Source organism: Talpa europaea, assembly GCF_964194135.1.
Source record: "Talpa europaea genome assembly, chromosome: 10".
Taxonomy (NCBI): Eukaryota; Metazoa; Chordata; class Mammalia; order Eulipotyphla; family Talpidae; genus Talpa; species Talpa europaea.
This window is the reverse complement of record NC_140077.1, coordinates 21152425-21172382: the sequence shown is the minus strand read 5'-3', so window position 1 is coordinate 21172382 and position 19958 is coordinate 21152425. Positions and strand designations below refer to the sequence as shown.

General features: G+C 51.7%; 1 protein-coding gene across 2 annotated transcripts in view; it reads right to left on the bottom strand.

Annotated features, from left to right (window-relative positions):
• Positions 1-9848: 9848 nt before the first annotated feature.
• The window catches only part of DNMBP (dynamin binding protein), a gene marked incomplete at its 3' end in the record, with an annotated part of 54180 nt that continues 44070 nt past the window's right edge, over positions 9849-19958 (bottom strand). For both annotated transcript variants that reach the window (XM_084246094.1, XM_084246095.1), the window contains 8 exons: positions 18615-18745; positions 17626-17730; positions 16056-16184; positions 14344-14676; positions 13811-13990; positions 12148-12346; positions 11235-11782; positions 9849-10034 (listed from right to left, as the gene is read on the bottom strand). In XM_084246094.1, coding sequence (XP_084102220.1) covers positions 9849-10034; positions 11235-11782; positions 12148-12346; positions 13811-13990; positions 14344-14676; positions 16056-16184; positions 17626-17730; positions 18615-18745 — 1811 coding nt within the window. The remainder of the gene's footprint in view (positions 10035-11234; positions 11783-12147; positions 12347-13810; positions 13991-14343; positions 14677-16055; positions 16185-17625; positions 17731-18614; positions 18746-19958) is intronic.

Here is a 19958-nt window from a genome sequence, read left to right as displayed (position 1 = left end):
CCGAGCCCTCCGTGGCTTTTTCAGGCGCTGATGTTCTTTCCAAGCCACTTGCAGCGAGGTAGCCAGGGCAGGGCAGGGGGCCGGCTGACCTCCCGGCCCCCCCAAGTCTTTCTTTCTTCGGGCGTCTCTCGGTCTCCTGGCAGCGCCCTCCAGCGCACCCCCTGCGGCCCTCGGCCGCCCATCAGCCTCTGAGACACCGCCCTTCGGTGCTCAGGCTCTCAGTGCCCGTGCGCCCACACCACCCTCCAGGAGCGCGCCGGCGGCCTGCGAGCCGGCCCCACGCGCCCCAGCCCCGCCTCAGCAAGGCCGCAGGTGATGGCCCCAGAGGCCGGAGGCTCCATGAGCCTGAACAATCCTCATATAACCTGCAGCTGCCCACTCCCCTTAGCATTTCCCCGGGCTGGCCTGTGACGCAGGATGGAGGCTGAGGTCTCCTGACCAGGATGGGGAAAGCGTCCGCCTGTCCCTTGGGGCAGCACCAGAAGCGCTGCGATTAAACTCCCCCCCCTCCCCGACGGTATTGTTAGGGGGAAAAGGATGTCCCAAAGCAAATTCCATACAGGCTTTGTGGACTCCACCCCCACCCCAGGCCAAAGCCAAAGACACTGGGAACTCCAAATCCCATCACCACCAAAGGGAAGGTGGCTGGGACCTGAGGGTGGGGTTAAGCAGCCAGGTGGATACAAAAGGCAGACACGTGGGCTTTGGGGGGTCTCTCCATTTTGGGCTCTCGGCCAGCTTGCAGCGTCCGGTCAGCTCTGGGAGTGACTTTGGGTTTCCAGGTCGTCGGATCGGGTAGGACGCATTAAAGACTTTATTTCCCTATTTTCTCCCTGAGTTGTACCTTTTCCTTATTTTCTTTTTCTCTTGTAAATAAACCTTTTATTAACCCTTTTGTGTGTGTCTGTAGTAGAGTATTCATAAGTCTCTTTAAAGCGCGCGGGTGAGGACCCACAGCCAGGAACCTGTTTAATATCGGGGCTGCTCTATAACAGTATCAGACGACACAGCCTGACCTCAGGCCACAGGCCTGGGCGAGAGCTGCCTTGTGGTTCACAGGTTTCAAGCACTATTGTTTCCCTTGACCTAGTGTCAGTTTGGAGACCAATTGCCTTGCCCACCCCTCTGCAGGGTGGTTTATTCCCCATTTACCTAGTTACCCTGCTAGCCTCCATCTTGCTTTATCCTGTACTGTCAACAACAAAGGGAGTTCCAGGTCTCCAGGTTTCAGAAGTCACTCTAGGCTTTGAAATGTCCTTTCCTCCCAAGGCATTTTGTCCTCCCACACTATCTGGGGTTCAGCATTTTCCTCCTATTGCAGTAATTCAATTACAATACATTTTTTAAAAGATTTATTTCTTATGCACACAAGAGCTGGGGTACAGGTCAGAGGTGCGGGGGGGGGGGGTGAGAGGATTCACCAGAGAGTGGGGAGCAGAACAGGCAGACTGACTGAAATACACTGCTGAGGGGAGCAGCAGGCGAGACAGGTGGCACAAGGGGTTAAGCACAACACAGTGAAGCCATTTGCAGCCTCTGCAGCACAGGTTCCATCCCCGGCCGGCCAGGGAGCTACCCACATGGTGCAATTTCAATAGATTTTTATTCATCGCTTTTGCTGTTTGCTGAGTGAAATGCTCAGCTTCCTAGAGGAGGGCACACACAGCTCCCGGCCTGGAGGAGAAAGGCCCCTGGCTGTTTCCATCAGCATCACCCTAGCGAGGTCTGGCTGCAGTGGCAATTCACACCCCTGGCACTAACTTGGCTTGTTGTTTTCAAATGCAGAAGTGAGACACCATGGCCTGAGGCCTGGGCTTCCCTTTTGCTCCCCCAGCCCATGACGGTGATTGTAGCTTCTCCAAGTCGCTAGCACTAAGGCCTTTGGCTTCCCTCAATGCCTACTTAGCAATTCTTTACATCATTCTCTGTTAAAATAACCTGTGGTTCCTGGTCCTGGGCTAACCCACCTGCCGGAGCCCCTGGGGCTAATCTAGTTCACGTTGGGAGTGTTTCCACTGAGCGCCAGCCTGAAGAGAGTTACTGGCAGAACCGGGGCCAGAAACCACTCTCCTGATTTCGTCCAATTATTTCTTTTTTCTGTTTGGAGAAAGGGTTTTGTGTTGGCCCAGACCCGTGGACGCTGATGAAGAGGGCGCCAGGGCCGTGTTCTGTCAAGCGTGAGGACCAAGCCCTGCAGAGAGGGCGGGAGCCAGAACCAGCCTGGATCAAACCTCGCAGGAGCGCTCCTGCTCCGAACCTTCCCTGGGTTTCCACGCGCAGGCCCCGTGCACCCCAAGCCCCGCCGCGGACCCCGGAAAACAGGATCACTCTTTCCCTCCCGAGGTTCCCCTGCGCGGCCCGGCCTGAAGCATTAACACGTTCCTGTGACCTGGCCCTTGACCCCCATTTTCTCCACATTCGATTTTGTGCCCTTGAGGGAGCTGAGCTTCCGCCCATGGGTTTCCCGTTCCAGCCCCTCCCGTCCTCCGCGCTGAGACGCGCACATTCAGGCCCTGCTGACAGCGCCCGGGGCTCCTCCAGGCGCCCAACCCAGCCGGGGCCCCTGCGCGGGCCTCGGCTCCCCCCACGCACAGGGCGCTTTCCCTGCGCTTCCCACCGCCGGGGGCGCGAATCTGCTCAGCCCTGGAAATGAGAGCCTCCCACCTTTTCCTTTTCTTTCCAGATCAAATTAGGCACAGGCCTTTCCAGTTTGCTTTCTTCACGCCCCTCGCCCGTGCTGGACTTCAAGGTCTCCGCCCACCTCGCCTGGGGCGCGGGCGCTGCTTGGCGTGTGGCTTCGCTCCCGCCGGCCGCCAGGGGGCGCGCCCGAGCAGCTGCGCCGCCGCCGAGCCCGCGCTCCTGGCCTGCGGGACAGCTGCGGGCGCCGGTGCCGACAGGGGGCCCTGACATCGGGCCCCACCTCCTTTCCTCCAAGCCCCACACCTCACGTTCAGCCCCGGCAACATGAAAATGCTTTTACGTTACTGGACATGCAGGTGCGCGCGTGCACGCACACACGCACACACACACACACACACACGCGCGCGCGCACACACACTCGCACACACACTCGCACCACCTTTCCCTTAGTCTCTTGCTTATTTTATCCCCTCGGCTTGGACACCCCGGCCCACACAGCAGCTCCTAAATAACTCCCTGAGACTCCATCTCGGGTCTTTTGGGCTCCATCTCGAGCCCAAAATGGAGAGACCCCCCAAAGCCCACGTGTCTGCCTTTTGTATCCACCTGGCTGCTTAACCCCACCCTCAGGTCCCAGCCACCTTCCCTTTGGTGGTGATGGGATTTGGAGTTCCCAGTGTCTGAGAGCCTGAGAGGCTCCCCCGACTCCCTCTCTTCTCAGCCCCTCGTTAGTCTCATTCATGTAGAGGTTCGGTCTTCTGGCAGCTCAGCATCTGAACCCAGATGCGATGATCCGAGACTTCCCCGGCTGAAGGTTCTTGGTGGGAGCCTGGGGCGAGCTCGTGACTGCGCCGCTCACTGGACACGCCAGCGCCAGGTGTTGGTTCTGCTGCGGCGACACAGGCAGGGGCCTCTGTTCTGGCAAGGGGACCTGGGGGGGAGCAAGGGGTGGAGGGGGGGGCGGGGGGAACCGCAGTGGCGACGCCTGGTCCAGAGGGATTGTTCCAGCAGCAGGCCTAGTGACACATGGTGACCCTCAGCATCATTCTCCGCTTCCAAGCATCAAAGGGGGCTTCTTACCCTCCCAGAGGTTGGGTGACTTACCTGCTCTCCTTTGAAAACTTCCTTTCTGCTCATCAGAGTTAGAGGCTGTTGTTTACATCTCAAGATCCCCCACCCCCACCCCAAGTCTCCTCATCTCTATGTGTTATCACTTTGCCAGCCCATTTTCTGTTTGGGCCTCTCTCCCTCAGCCCCCAGGCTCTTGAAAAAGAAATAATTTATTGCTTTGTTGTGTACTGCCCGTGCTTAGAAGCTAGCAGGTATGCAAATTTTTTTTTAATGTTTGAGTGTCAAAAAATATTTATTAAAAAATACAGTGGGAAGAACATATGCCAAGAGCATATTCGGAGCTGCAGCATTCGGAGCTGCAGCTGAAGCAACGCTACACTGATCCAGGGGACAAATAGAAGCGGGGATGTACCAAGCTGGCTGATCTTGCGTAAGAGCACCTCTGGTCTACACCCCTGTTCTTCCATGCATAAATAAACAAATACATAAATCTTAAAAAAGAAAAACATGATTTTTACAAAGAGAGTTTCCCTCAAACACGTCTTGCAGCGTCAGGCCTGCGCAGAGCACCGCTTCGTGCCTGCCCAGAGTAACGCTTCTCAAAGCTGGGCAGCTCCCCGTCCTCAGGACCCAGCAGGGTTTACCCCGCGGCCAGGGGACTTTGCAGGTGTGATAAAGGAAGGAGGAGTTGGGGAGATTCTCCAGTGGGCCCCTGTCACCACAGGAGCGCCCGAGAGAGTCAGGAGCGCCCGAGAGTGGAGTCGAGGGCATGACAGACACAGAAAACGCTGTGGGCTGGCTCCGGAGGCGGGAGGAGTCACCAGCTGTGGCGCTGGCAGCTCTGGGAGCTGCAAAGGGCAGAGATTCTGTGCCAGAGCTCCGTGAGGGACCAGCCCACAGAGCCTTTACCTCAGCCCCGGAGACTGAACTTCTGACCTTCAGAACCGTCAGTCAGGAAATGCGTTGTTCAGGCCAGTGAATGTGTGGTGGTTCGCTACCCCAGCGATGGGAAACTGAAAAGCAGCGCTGATAAAACTGCTAATATTGTCTAACTGAAGCCAGTTTACTGACCTCATTCCTTGATCGTCACGGACTCACCCCCGAGGTTGGCAGCACGAGAGGCTGCGCTCCTGTAAACTGGAGACCAGGACAGGGCGCGTCTGGGCCTCCCTGACCCTGGACCGAGCAGATGCTGCGAAACGCTTGGAGCCCGACACGGCCCGGTGTCCCGGCGTGCAGGGGCGCGGGGTGCCTCGCGACATGGCTTTGCTGAGCCTGCAGACCCAGGACTCACAGAGGCCCAGGCCCAGGCCTGCTCGCGAAATCTGATCCCCGGGTGAGCCGCGGCCTGCCCTGACCAGGTGCGCGCCCCTCGCGCCACCTCTGCGCAGGATTCCACCCTGGGAGCGCTCGGTCCCCGCCTGTCCCCCGAGTCTCCGCTGGGTGGCGCCACGGAGCAGGTCGCGCCCTGTAGCTTGCTAAGTGTGACTTCTGGAAAACTCCCTTCTTGACAACGCGCAAAATGCTAACCTTGCAAGAAACTTACAGTGGGCTGGGGGAAAGCGAGCAGGGGCTCCGACTGGAGATGATCCCTGCTCGGCGCCACCGAGCAGGTGGGAGCGCCTGAAAGCCTGCAAATCGTGTGTGGCCGCTAGAGAGAACTTAGAATGAAGTTTATCAATCTCAAGGCTTCTGGGCCCTTCCTCTGGCATAAGCTTCCACGAGGAAACAATTCAAAGCACAACTATGTTCTAGAGCCTGTTTACATTCCTGACCCTGAAACAAAACCTATGTGAAGAGCCCCAGCTTCACGGCGAATTAACACCGGGCAACACAAACTCCAACCTTTATTAAGTCCAGGTCCTTCTAGAGGGCCCCGTGCACAGAACTTGGCCAATGCCATATTCTCACCACCGCTGTTGGCTTAGTAGGGACTCCAGGGAGAAAGCACGACGGAAGAGCAGCTTCCGGGCAGGGAGGGGGGAAATTCACGAAGGGAAGTAAGCGAGCAAACTGGACATTGGCTTCAATAACATTTCCTCCTGTTGTGTCTGAAACATCTGACACCCTTTCCTTCCTTGCTTTTTGCGACTTCTACTTTTCTGACAGTAGAAAGTCCAGTTAAAAAGTGCCTAGGCTGGGCCTCCCCGGTGGCGCAGCGGTTGAGCGCTGGGTTGCAAAGCTGCCCGCGGCCTCTGCGGCGCCGGTTCGATCCCCGGCTGCTCCCCGGCCACTGGAGGAGGGTCCCACATGGCGCGCAGACCTCTCCAGCCGCCCGCTGCTCCCCTCAGCGGTGTACTTCGGTCCTTCTGCCTGCTCTGCTCCCTGCTCTGGCTCTGGTGAATTCTCTCACCCTCCCGCGCTTCTGACTGTACCCAGTGCATGTATAAACAAAAACAAAACAAACAAATAAATAAATAAAATAAAACATGCCTCTATTAAAAAAAATTTTAAAAAAAAGTGCCTAGGCTGGTGCTTCTCATACCTGAATGTGCACAGACCCCCCACCTGGGCCCTAACTCAGCCGCTGCGCTGGGGGCTGCAGCTCCAGCAAGCCCCAGGCCGAGTGCGGGACTCCGCAGCGGGTGGGGGGACCGCACCGGGAGGAGCAGGGCCTACAGCCAGTGTTTAAGACAGAGCTGGTCGTCTTTCTGCTGCCATCCCTAGGAGCTCCCTTTGCCAGCAGTTCCATTTCTTTAATGTCATCTTTATAGGATGCTGCTGCTTCTCTCCTTTCACAAGCCATCTTATGCCCGAATCAGCTAACTTTATCCTATTTTCTTGCCTTTGTTCTGTTCTTTCTCCAAATCAACTGTTGCCATTTAGCTCTCCTAAAACAGGCCCTCCACTCCAGGAGTGGGTACTACCTGCTGCATCAAACTTAAATTCTTTGGCTGGACCTCAAGGCTCTTTAATTTGTTTACTGTGAGCCAGTCAATGTTTGGCTTATGCATGTTCTCTTCATGCATTAGCTCAGTCCTACCATGAGGTGGCATTATTTCTCTACTTTATTTTTTTTAAAGATTTATTTATTTATGCATACAAGAGCTGGGGTACAGGCCAGAGGTGTGTGTGTGGGGGGGTGAGAGGATTCAACAGAGTGGGGAGCAGAACAGGCAGACTGACTGAAACACACTGCTGAGGCGAGCAGCGGGTGAGTCAGGAGAGGTCTGCTGCGCCATGTGGGTGGCTCCCTGGTTGGCTGGGGATTGAACGCATGCTGCAGTGGCTGTGGATAGCTTCATAGGTTGCGTCTTAACCCCCTGCACCACCAGGGAGGCCTATTTCTCTACTTTACATAAAGAAACTAAGGTATTGATGAGGCAAGCTGCCCAGGTCATGAATCTCTTAAGTGTCTGAAGCCAGACAGCCTGGCCCTAGAACAAGGTGTAAGGACTCAGGACCAGATGTAAGGACTCAACCAGAATCCGTAGGCTCAAATTTCATTCAGGAGCCATCAAAACCTTGATGACTCATGTTGGAGTAGCCCTCCTGGCTCCTGGTTCTCTGAAGGCACCAGGGCCACCAGCTGAGCGACATCATCCCAGGCGAGGCTACCGCAGCCAGCTTTGCTTGCTGACGCTGGCACAGCCGGGCTTGAGTTTAAAGAAAACAAAGAAGAAAACCGTAGCAGTTTTGGGGACATGTGGGTTAGGTTTGAACTGGCCGGCGCCACACGGATACAGCGGAGCTCACCTGCCCGGTCCCTGCACGAGAAAATGCAGGGTAGGTTGGACGCACTCCCAGGCTGTGAGTTTTGAACCCCAAGCTGGTTTTGAAAACGAGCTCCCACTGGCACCAAGTAAATGCAAGCTTGCACCAGCACCAATTAGGCCTGAGAAGCAGCTGGTTTGGAAAACGGACCAACTGGGTTTGAAAGGCAGGTGCCCTGAAAGGAGATACAAGCAGACAGGTGCGGCTCGAGACTGCTTGGAAGGCTTCAGGCAGAGGCCTTGGCTGGAGACTTTTGCTTCAACTTCATTCATTAGGCGTGCCACTGGCCTATACCTGGCATCTCTAAAGAGCTGGAGACACGGGTGCCATGGTCCTCTGGTCCAGCATCTGGAGCTGTCTGGTCCGGCGTCTGGCACGACGAGCCTGGTGTCTGAATTGCTACCACGCTGCTGTGGTGCGGCCTTAGCCATGCCCCGGCTGCCACAGGAGAGTTGGATCCTGGATCCTGACGTGCCAGTAGTTCCAGCCTCCCTTTGGAGGGATGCCATGCTGTCTTTTGAGTGCACGGGCGAGAACCCCAGACCATGAAAATCCCCCCTAACCCTCTGCCCTACTTCACTCGGCCCTCGGTCTCGATGTTATTGGACCTTTTCCTAGCTCCTAAACTGGAGAAGCGGGGCTGGCTGACTACGGTTCTTTGCCCCCGCGTGTCTGTCTAGTGCCTTTTCTTCCTAAACAGTATTGCCTGCTTCTCTGTCACGTTATCCTCAGCCCTCCACACCCCCTCCAGTGCCCTGCTGCTTTTTCTCTCCCCACCCCTCCCTTGTGAATTCACCTCCAGTGCACCGATTTCCACCTCTGCACAGCAGGAAAACACCTTAGGGATTCCAGCTTAGGGGTTTCAGAAATTCTGTCCGCCAGGATTTTAGAGTATGAGATGCCTTAAAGAGGCAGTAAGGACACCTTGTCAGTAAACAGCGATTCTGTTGAAATTATATTTGACAAAGTGAATTCAGTTGCCTCCTCATCCCCCAGAACCTGAGCGTCCCTGAATCGTAAGGGTGGCCCTAGAAACCTGAGGTGGTTCAGGGTTAATGTGGAAGGAAGTCAAAACACATTCACGACCCTTAGAAATGCTTTTATTTATAAAAGAGCTACTTATAAAAATCTGTAAATATAAACACTATTTACAAGAGACTTGCATTGTAGCCTCTGACCAACCGGCAAGCACAGGTGTCTCCTGACGCGTCAGGATTTAAGGCCAAAGGTGCACGTGGAGGGCAGGGATGCAGGTTACTCTCAATTCCCTTTCTTAGGACAAAACTTTCCTGATTCAAGGTAGGCTTCGCATCTGGGGCAGATGTTAACAATACCATCTGCTCAAATGAACTTTTCGGGGAGATTCTTCATGGAAGGGTTAGCAAATATCTTCCTGAAGGCAGAGGGAGGTATGACTGACCAGGCACTTTGGAATGAGATTCACTTCAGAGTCAGAAGCACGGAGGCTGGTGGTGAAGCAGGAAATGCTTATTTCCAAGTCGAGGAAAAGCCTCCCCCGGGACGGCCTATCCTAGTTCAGGTAAGACCTCGTGTACTCTGTGCGTGGACAGTAGTGTGCTCGGCTGAAGGAGACAGCACCCTGCTTCCATCGGCGGGCCTGCCCGGGCTCAGTGGGGAGCTGAGCTTGTAACGAAGGAGCAGGAGCCCCCGGTCTTGTCCTAGGAGAACCTACTGGTTGGTGTTTCACAGGAGAGGTGAGGAGGCGGAGCACGCAGCCTGTGCACAGTGGAAAGGACGGTCCCTCTAAGGGGAGAGACCCTGCAGGTGAAGGTCTGGAAAGGAAAGATGCTGTACTTTCAGAGAAAGAAAGCAGGGGAATTTTGCATAACTGACCTGGAATCACGTGAAATAAGAGATTACAGAGGGTGGTATTTGCGGCACTTTTAGAAATTTGAGGGGGGTGTGTGAGAGAAGATGTGCTGGACACTGAAGCATGAAAACACTGGATTTGGTACAATCTCAACAAACTCCTTGCCACACGCGGAGGCACAGCCTAAAAAGGGCTCCCAGAGACATCTCTCCATCCAAGTCAGTTGATCCCGGGGCCTGGAGCCACCCCGCAGTTGGTAGGGTGCAGCCAACGCCCTCTGTCGCTGCACCACAGCTTCTAGCACGCACAGAACTCTGGTCTGATGGGAAATGTCTCATTTCCAAAGGCCGGGACCCCAGGACTCGCCTCTCTTCTCATGGTCATGGAATTATTTTCAAGTCCCAGAGTCCACTTCAAATTCTAAAAATCTAGTGAGCATCAAGGCTGACAACCCAACCAGGGAGAACAAGATGTAGCCAGTGCCCCCCTGTGCCTGGGCGGGGGCCAGGTCTCAGGCGCCCTCACAGGGGTCACCGGAACCCTCAGCAGAAGGCAAGCGCAGGCAGCGAGGCTGACCGGGCCCAGGCCGTGCTCAGGTGTACTCAGCCTTGCGGATGTAATTGGAGGGGACATAGCCCTTCCTCCCATTCACCTCCGCCAACCACCACTCTGTGTTCCCCATCACATCTTTAAACTCCAGGATCTTGAGTCTCTGATTGGCCGACACACTCAGCTCGTTGGGGTTCCGCGCCGTGAAGGTATAGACAGCAAAGTAGACCTGTGGGAAAGAGCGAGTTAGGAAATGGGAAACTGCTCGGAGCAACACCGCCCAACAGAGCCCCCGGCGGGGAGGAAGGAGGCTGGATCTGCACATCCCGGAGGGCGGCCCCTGCGCACTCGGAACGAGGCTAATGAGCTGGAGGAACTGAATTTTTAATTTAATTTTAACTAACTTTAAAGAGCTCCCTATGGCTGGTGGCTGCCACAACAGGCAGCAGGTTCAACGAAAATCACAATTCACATCTTTTTACTCTCAGATTGCCCTAAAGAGTGGAAGAAGGACCCTTCAGTCAATATAGAAGATGGATGTGGTAGAGAGGGATCCTTCAGTACCCCAAACGTGCATACACCGTAAGAAAAAACCATTTTCTCCTGCATCATGTCTAGAAACTGTCCACTCTGGTCTGGGTCTGGGATGTCTGCTCTGGTGTGAGTAGAAAAGAATCCCAGGAACGCAGGTGCTCTGTCCCTCGGCAGCGCTGAGGAATGTGGTCTGGACACTCTGAGCTGAGGAACTAGTGTGGAAATGGTCTCTGGGACTCTAGAGCTTGACAGGGGAGACCCCTCCAGTACAAGCCAGGACTCGAGTGAGTCTGACCAGTCACCTCCGCTGGGGACGAGCTCACAGGCGACACACACGGAAACTCACCACTGCCAGAGCAAGAGCAGCAGCAAGCAGGGGAGCCAGGGGCTCCTCAGTTATGAATCTGAAATGGCTTTAAAATATGTACGCTTAAAATGTTTAAGACCTAAGGCTACATGGAAATCCCCAAGCAGAACAGGCCATTGCAAAGAGGAAAAACAACAAGAATTTTATTTCTGAATAAAATTCAAGAAAGAATGCATAGCTATTTGAATAGAAAACTAGATTATAGACGGGCTGAACAGCAGACTGAGGGGTAATGAATGGGACATGGGAAAGTCTTCATTCTAAGCCCTGCAGTGGCCAGTGACACAGTGGAAGGGTCCAGAAACAGCCAGTGAAGAGTCAGCTGCAGATGGTGCCTGGGGTGCTGGGCTGTCGCTCTTACAGCAGTGCGTTTCCAAGTGCAAAGCTCTGTGCGATCTGTCTGTGAGCCTGTCTCTAGGTCATACATACCCCAGGCCTCGGGCAAGCCTGACTGGCCACTGCAGAAAAGCAGCCTCTGCACCCCCACCCACTTGCCACCTGCTCTGTGTGGTGACAGGGGAGCCTTACCTGGTTGCCTTCTGCCTCACTGCTTCCTGGCTCTTCCTTTTTGCTTTCCAGAGGCTGAGCTGTCCTTGCACACCCTTTAACAAGGTCCTTTCCCTGTCCATTTCGCCCCGGCACGAGGTAACCGACCATTTCTGGGTGCTGGGAGTTACGGAGGCTCCTTAAGGAGTGGGCAGGCTGGTTGGTGTCTCTAGCAGCGTCTGCAGTGTCCCGGGGCCTGGGCTGGGGGGGGGCGTCGGCGTCTGAAGGGCACCTGGAAGGGCTGCTCTCGGAGTTACCCGAGGGTAAGGACGTGCTGGGTGCTCCTTGGTCCGGTTCCTTCACTGAAGATGCGTCTTGAGGCTGTTTCGGGCTAGGTCCTGAGTTAAAGGGCACAGCTACGCTGCAGGGGTTGAAGGTCAAGGTGCTGCTACTGTTCTGCCGCGGGACTCGGGGGGAGGAGCCGCTGTGCTCCGACTCGGTGGAGGAGTGGCTGCCCACGGAGACGTCGGAGTGGCTGCGGCGGGCGTTGTAGGGCCGCAGGAAGGAGCTGTACACAAAGCCCTTGGTCACTACGGGAAGGAGGAACACGGACAGCATTTAGTGCAAGGAAGGAAGGAGGAAAAGGGCAGCTTATTTTGTGTTCTACTCAGAATAGGTTGAGAGGGCCAAGGATCAGACAAGGTCTTGCAAGGTGAGAAATGGAACCTCCTCTAGAATTTTTTAAAAAATCAGAAACAAAAGCAGCTTTTGTGTCAGTAATGAATTAGGCATTACACTCACTAGTGGTGGATAAAACCTGGAAGGTTCTATTTCCCTTTAATCAAAGTCACTCCTATTTTTTTCTGGCCTAACAGGATTCAGGCACAGTCAGAATCACCCTTTCCTCATTTAGAGTCACCCCAATTCACCCCAATCTGATGTCCCCGATCCTCACCTCCATTGTCAATCAGCCAGCGGTTCTGACTGCCCATCGGGTCCTTCTTTTTGATCACACCCACCAGGTCGCCTTCTAGAAGGGAGACGTCCAAGTCTTGAGCCGCGTTGAAGTTCCGCTCCACTTGGAAGAGCTTCTCAGGGGGGTACCTCACCAGCAGCGAGGCGCGGAGTTCCTCTGACTGTAGTATGTGACTGGGCTGGAAAGCAGAAGAGACACGGTCAGCAGGAATCTTCCCTGACTGGTGCCCACATACGCCGAGTCTGCTCGGGACCCACAGCCCAGCAGGCGTTTTGTGCCTAAGCCAGCCCACGACGTGCCGGGTCAGACGTATCAGCTCCTAGGTCATGGTTTGGATCCTCTGTAGCAATTAAAATTTAACACACGTGCAGTTTTACGTCTGTTATCCTATGACCAAAAAATGTGATGACAGCACCACCCAGAGCATCAGGATAGCAGAGAAGTGATCATAGTTCTTCCACGGTTAGATGGACCCACACAATGAGACTTCCTTGTCTTGACAGCTATGAAAACAATCTTCATTAAAATGAGGGAAAGGAAAAGTAATTAACAAACTTGACTCCTCCTTTCAAGGTAACATATATTAGTATTTGTGGGATTGTGTAGGGCAAAATACTACAAGCAAAGGCAAACCAACAGCCTTTTAGATTATGACCCCATGTAATTGGCCAATTTTACCTATTTTTCAATATATGGAAAAACTAAGTTAAGAAAGAACATGACTCCAGGTAAAAAGGCAGCCAGCCATGGACTGTTTCGCAGTGTATCCCATAATTTCCTTTTCTAATACATGATCAAAAATAGGCAGGGCCAAGTAGAATTATCATACACATTACCTGAATTAACTAATATATTAAAATTAAAACTTTGGGGCCTCCCTGGTGGCGCAAGGAGTTACGCGTCAGCACTATGAAGCAATCCGCAAACACTGCAGCACGAGTTCGATCCCCGGCCGGGGAGGTGACCCACATGGCACAGCAGACTTCTCCTGTCTTGCCCGCTGCTCCCCTCAGCAGTGAGTTTCAGTGGATCTGCCTGTTCTGCTCCCCACTCTGTTGCTAGTGAGTCCTCTCACCCCCACACTTCTGGCCTGTAACCCAGCCCTTGCATGCATAAATGAATAAATCTTTTTAAAAATAATAAAATTGAATTAAAACTTTACTAACTCCTTTCACTGGTTAGGACTAAGATTTGAGAACACTTTTTGGGGGGCATTTTGAGGGTCATACCAAGCGTGAGAGATGACAGGAAGTCACCATTAAGTACAGTAATGAGTCAAGACAGACAGGAGCTTGGTAATTTTTATGCTCTATTTAATGTAACACAGTTAAATGCCAATGAAATTGGAGTCTGTAGAGATGGAGCAGGGCCCATCAATGTTAATGATAAATGACTGTCATGTTGGGTAACTTGTACAATGCGATGTGCCAGGCCATGTCTAAGGGCTTTATGTATGACTCACTTAAACCTCACGATTAACTGGTGGAGGGGTAGTTACCTGTTTTGGAGGAGAAGGAACCAGGGCACAGATGCTACAAGACTAGCTCAAGGACACTAAGTTTTAGTGCTGGGCTCTGCACCAGGTCGTGAGCCCTGAGTTCACAGTCTTAATCACTGGGACGTCTGCCTCTTTTCTACTCACCAGGCCCAGCAAGGACTTTCGAGCAGACTGGCGATCCATGCTTTTCCTTTCAAATGGCTTCTTGGTAGCTGGAAGGGACTCTGGGAAGAAGGTGAAAACCTGGAGTTGCTGCAGAACTCTGCTGTGCTCCTCATGGAAGATGGCGATCAGGTTCCCCTCTCTGCCGGCAACTTTAAGTAACTGGAGTCCATGGGACAGCCGAGGCAAGAGGAGAATACCATGAAAGATCCCCAACTAACAAGATCTCACCAAAACCAACTGGAGCCCATGGTGGGCTGCAGCTCACTGCGTGTAAGGCACCCACCCGCAGCAGGCCGGGGATGAGGGACAAGGCTCTCTGTGGCGCTGCCAGCTCGACTGGAATGGCTCAGGATGGAGAGCTGCTGAAGGGCCACAGATTTCCGAGCCATTACAAACCCGATTCTGAATGGGCTTCAGCTACTGACATATTTAATCTAGTAACTTCTCCAACAGCCCCACTGTGCATTCCCAGAGAAATACCAGGAGTCCTCGTGGGCATAGACGAGACTCACCGACAGCAGCGGCTGCAGCTGTTCCAGCGCCTGGCGCACAAAGTCGCAGTGGGCTTCTGCGTAGCCGTGCACGCAGTTGGTGAAGAGGCCCTGGGCGTACTGGTGGAACTTGGGCAGCTCATCCAGCAGCTGAGCATTCAGGGCCTCGTAGTTGTTCCGGGCCGACTGAAGCTCCTCCAGGGTCTTCTTGTCCTTGAGCTTCTCTGCCCGTTCCGTACAGTTATAGAAGTCCAGAAGCTTGTCAAAGCGCTTCTGTACCAGCTTGTGCGGCCCCGTGAACATGCTCAGTAACTGATTGAGGGGAGAGATGACAAGCCGCTCGGTCCTCTCCTTCTGTAGGGATGAGAAAGGCAGGTTGCTAAGTTGGCCACAGTCCATATCTGTTGTTGTTCAAAACACTCTTCAGGCTGATTTTGGTGTGTCCTGTCACGCCTGCTTTGCTCCCAGTGCGCAAGCCAAACCATGAAGCCCAACAGTGCTGGACTCCCCAAAACCAGACACACAGGCAGATGCCCTGAATGTCTCAGCTTCCAGCTCTTCACCAGTGGTCACAGGCCGAGCCGCCAGTGACCCACCTGCACCTGAACAGGCAGGTGATACTCACTAGACACACAATGTGACAACCGCAGCACGAGCTGATGTGTGCCTGGCACCATGTATGTGCACAATTCCGGAGGGCTGAACTTAACCTCTGATGCAGTAGTGACATAATCTGGGGTAGAGAAGCTTTCACCACCCATCAACCTTTTCTAAATGTATCTACTTGGTGATATCTGTTTTCACTTTCCAAAGATTTTTCTCTGTAAATTTTGCAGAGGAGCAGGGAGTGAGGGCAGGGTACTGGTCACATCAAGAACATAAGAAGGGGGCCTCCCCGGTGGCACAGAGGGTTGAGCGCCACGCTATAAAGCTGTCTGCAGCCTTGGCAGTGTGGGTTCGATCCCGGCCAGCCGGCGAGAATCCCACATGGTGCGGCAGACCTCCCCTGTCGCTCCTGCTGCTCCCCTCAGCAGTGTATTTCTGTCGTCTGCCTGTTCTGTTCCCCATGCTGTCTCTGGTGAATCCTCTCACCCTCCCGCGCCTCTGGCCTGTACCCCAGCTATTGTATAAAAATAAATAAATCTTTAAAAAAAAAAAAAAAAAGAACATAAGAAGGTACTCAGTAAACTACTTTTAATACAATGTTCCCTGCAGGATACCTGTTAAGTGTGTGGGTTTTGTTTTAGCCTCCAGTCATCTAGAGGTTTCTAAGAAACACTCAAACATATTTCCTTCTACTCAGGATCAAACAGTCCCATATGTGTCTATTTAGAATTTCCCAAGCAATGTGACCCTTAGTATCTCTCTGCACATGATCAGAGATCTATTTGTTTCCCTCTGAAGTCTTTCTAAATATTCCTTTTTAAATTATTACTCCAATAGTTTTCTTTTCCATCTTCTACCAGTAGAGACAAAAGATTAAATTTCCTAGTTTTCCTTTGTCTCTGAAACGAGGTTGTTCATAGTCTATAAAAAAATCCCTGTTAACACACAGGTCCTGGCTGTCCTTTAAAGAACCAAACATCATGTTCTGAATGTCAAACCTGACCCGAGTCAGCTGCAGCTGCTGGTGCCCGGAGCAGTCTATGGAACCATCTCCCCCGAGCCAGGCGTTACGAGCACCCTGGCAGGAGGCCAACACATGAACAGGGGCTGACACAGAAGTCACTCACGAATTTCAAGAAGAGCCGATCACTGATGTATTGATGCACCTCCTCGAACTTCTCCAGGTCTCTGTGCCCCTTCTCCATGCACACTTCCCACATGCTCTTGGCAACCACCACCTTCGCACATGCTGACTCCTGCAGCCAGCCATGGACACAAGTGAGAAAAAGCAAAACTTTCATCCAGTGAGCCACACAGACAAGGGCTGTGTAATTCGGCTCTCCTCTCTGATGTAGTACTTCCGCTTTGAAGCACACATGCCCTCGTGAAGTGTGATTTGTGGTGCAGAGAGAAAAGTCTAAGGCTTTTAATTACAGAAATACTAATGAGGGCTTTTATCATTGCTAGAACTTTCTGATGTCCCTAATTTGAAGGTTTCTTAATACGCCAAGAGGTAAATTATCCAACGAGAGGCAAGAGCCCTGCAGGACCATGATAACAATCATCTCTTCTCTTCAAGTCTTGGCTCATGTGGTCACCTTCTCAAAGACAAGCGCTCAGCACCCTGCAGATAATTACAACCCGGCTGCCAGCACCCTTGCGCCCACACTCCTGACTATTCTGCTTTACGCTTTGTCAGTGCCCAAAATGCCTCTACCAGACAATGTAGTTGACTCCTGCCTCCTCACTGTCTCTACCCTTCCCCCACATACGCCTCTTAAAATGTAAGCTCCTTGGGCCTTCCCTGGTGGCACAGCGGTTGAGCGCTGGGTTGTGAAGCTGCCCGCAGCCTTTGCAGCACCAGTTTGATCCCTGGCCGCCGGGCGAGGGTCCCACATGGCACGCAGACCTCTCCTGCTGCCCGCTGCTCCCCTCAGCAGTGTATTTCATCAGTCTGCCTGTTCTGTTCCCCGCTCTGGCTCTGGTGAATCCTCCTACCCTTCCGCACTTCTGACTGTACCCAGTGCTTGTATAAATAAATAAGTAAATCTTAAAAAAAAAAGTATGCTCCTTGAAGGCAGGGCTTCTGGTCTGTTCTGTTTGCTGACTTAATTATCATGTGCTGAATAAATGAACAAATAAGCAGACAGACAGACCAGGACAGCTTTTAAATCCCAGCTGGTTTTCTTTGGCTACTCATAACAATGCTGGGCCTCCGCCTCCTTTAGTTCTAGTTTAGGGAATGCTTATTTTGATATTAACCCAAATAAAATATGAATGCAGTAAAAACTCCACAAATACATTTCAAGCCCAAAACATCATCAGTACTTCATATATCAGTCTGATAGTTTAACAATGTTTTTAGACCAATTGTCTTTATATCCAGGATCTGCACATATGAAAATCTGTGTTTTCTGTGTTTTGTCAGAAGATAAATTGGGGAATCTTCCTAATTCCTTTCAAGTGGAAGACTCTAGGAGACAGGGGTAGGAGGAATAATTTTCACTTATCGTTTTGTTAACTTCTGAATTTTGTAATATTTTGCTTAGTTAAAAAATCCCAATAAAAACGATGTCACTGCACCATGGACTTCTGAGTGCAGATCATGCAACATTCACTAAACCATACACTGGATGAACAGGAAAGTGGACAGAAGCTCCTGGAGGAGGCTCTAACTAGTGCCTGGTCTTTACTCACCCGGATGTGCTGGAGGTAGAGAGACAGGTCTCGGATAAAAGATTTGATTAATCTTTCTTGCATTCGGAAGTTCTTTTCTGTTTCTTCAAATACTTCGTCTTTTATCTGTTCAAGAGAAACAAGTGCTGTTAGCAAATTTAGACAACCCATCTTATTGACGAAAATATCTTTCTTAAGAACACATTCAGTTTAAATGTTAAATCTTTCATGTTTCCCTGAATCACACACCTCCACACAGCTTTGGAAGGTCTCCAAAATATATACGGGCCTCCAACCATCCCAGCTCACTTCCTGTGGGCTGCACAATCCTCTGCCCTGCCAGGCTGCTCTCTTCACCATGCCTGGCGCCTGCTGTGCTGGGGATCCAGTGCCTCTGCTTGTGTTGGTCTTGCCTGGTGCTCTCTCCCCGTCTCTAGGCCACACCTGGCCCCTTCTTTTCAAAGTTAAATATGCCCACAATTCATACTCACTGAATTCCTGATTTCTAAAAATACAACAGTGTATACAGAATAAACTGCAAAACTCAGCAACTGGTTATTTTCTATTTGGTCTTTTCCACTAATTGTACCATATATATTGTGGTCTAGCAACACTGTGGATAAACTGGTTTTCACTCACTCAATCCTTCACATTTCCTTATGTGACATGTGGTATTGAACTAAGATGATCTCTTAAATACCTTCTAGTTTAAGATGCCTCCAGTTTAATTTTATCTCCCCACACAGATTATATGCTTCCATTGGTGTCAAGGAGCACAGTGATCATCGAGTGGGCTGGGCCTGCTTTGCCTTTGCACATGCTGCAAGCAGCTCACCAAGGCACAGACAGGGTCGGTGGATTCACATCAATAGTGACGGGTCCTGACCCACCAGCCAGTGAACACCAGGGGGCGCACTGAGAAGGGGATGATAACAATCAGCAAAGCAGGTAGGCCCCAAGGAACCCTGAAAGCCACGGGAAACTTGAACCCTCACGTGCAGGAACCTCACCTGTGGAGCAAAGCCTGTGAGGTGCTTCAGGTGACTACTGACTCGGTTGGATTTCTTGATGATGGAGTGGATGTTCAGTTTGGAAATTTTCTCCATGAGGCTGTCTTCATCACCCTTCCGGTACTTGAGCACTGGGGAGTGAGTAAAACTGATGAGTTAAGAAAGCATTTTCTGGGCCTCCCTGGTGGCACAGCGGGTTGAGCGCAGTGCTGTGAAGCTGTCCGCAGACTCTGCAGCGCGGGTTTGATTCCCAGCCTGCCAAGGAGATTTCCACATGGCGTGGCAGACCTCTCCTGCCTTGCCTGCTGCTCCCCTCAGCAGTAACTTTGGTCTGTCTGCCTGTTCTGCTCCCCGCTCTGCCTCTGGTGAATCCTCTCACCCTCCTGTGCCTCTGACCTGTACCCCGGTTCTTGTATAAAAATAAATAAATCAATAAAAAGAAAAATAGTTTAAAAAAAAAAAAAGCACTTCCTTGGAGTTAAAGGACTTGGACTTAATCTTATGTCTTCCCTTTCTGACCTGTGTGGCTCTGGGTAACTATATTATATCAGAAAACTATATTATATCAGGAAAACTAATGAACCACCGTGTCAGGTAGGTTTATCCATATCCCACTCCTGAGTAATCATGCCTTTGGGAATTTTCATAAACTACTCAGTTCTACTTTATCTCCAAAAGGAGGATAAGAACATGCACACTACAGTGAAAATAAATTTAGATTTTTAAAAAAAGCACCTTCCTGAGTATGGATAAACTACGAAATGAGTCTAGCAACCCAAACTAGAGCAAGTGCTTGTTCTCAGTGTACTTATAACAGACAACAATAATCCAAATCACCATTTATGGAAACACAGGACAACTGAGGCACAGCAGCCAATGTGGGGAACACAGCTGCACTTGAGGAAAATGACTTTAGATAAAGTGTGGGAGTCAGTGGAAAGAGAGGCAAAGAAGTTACACTATAGTGCAGAGGGGCTCAGACCAGGAGGGCCGGTGATTGAAGTGGGCAGGACGGAGGGGCCAGAAGGACGAGCACACAGGGGTTTTCTGAAAGAAGAAAGTTCTAACGTAAGCTGCAGTGGTAAAATATCCAACAAGGCTTGCAGAGAAAATCAGTGTAAGCATGGATTGAAAGAGATGGCCTTAAATGAGCGAAGAAGGCGCCCTACCCACACTTGAAGGAACAATTTTGACTGCATGTTCTTTGACCGGTCTTCGTATCTTTGGGAAAGCCTCTCGTGGTTATAAGGCTTTATCTCAGATGCCTTATTTCCAGTTTTCCATGATTGTGCTTTTAATATGATTACTGCTTATTTTAAAATCACAATTAATATCACAATTCCC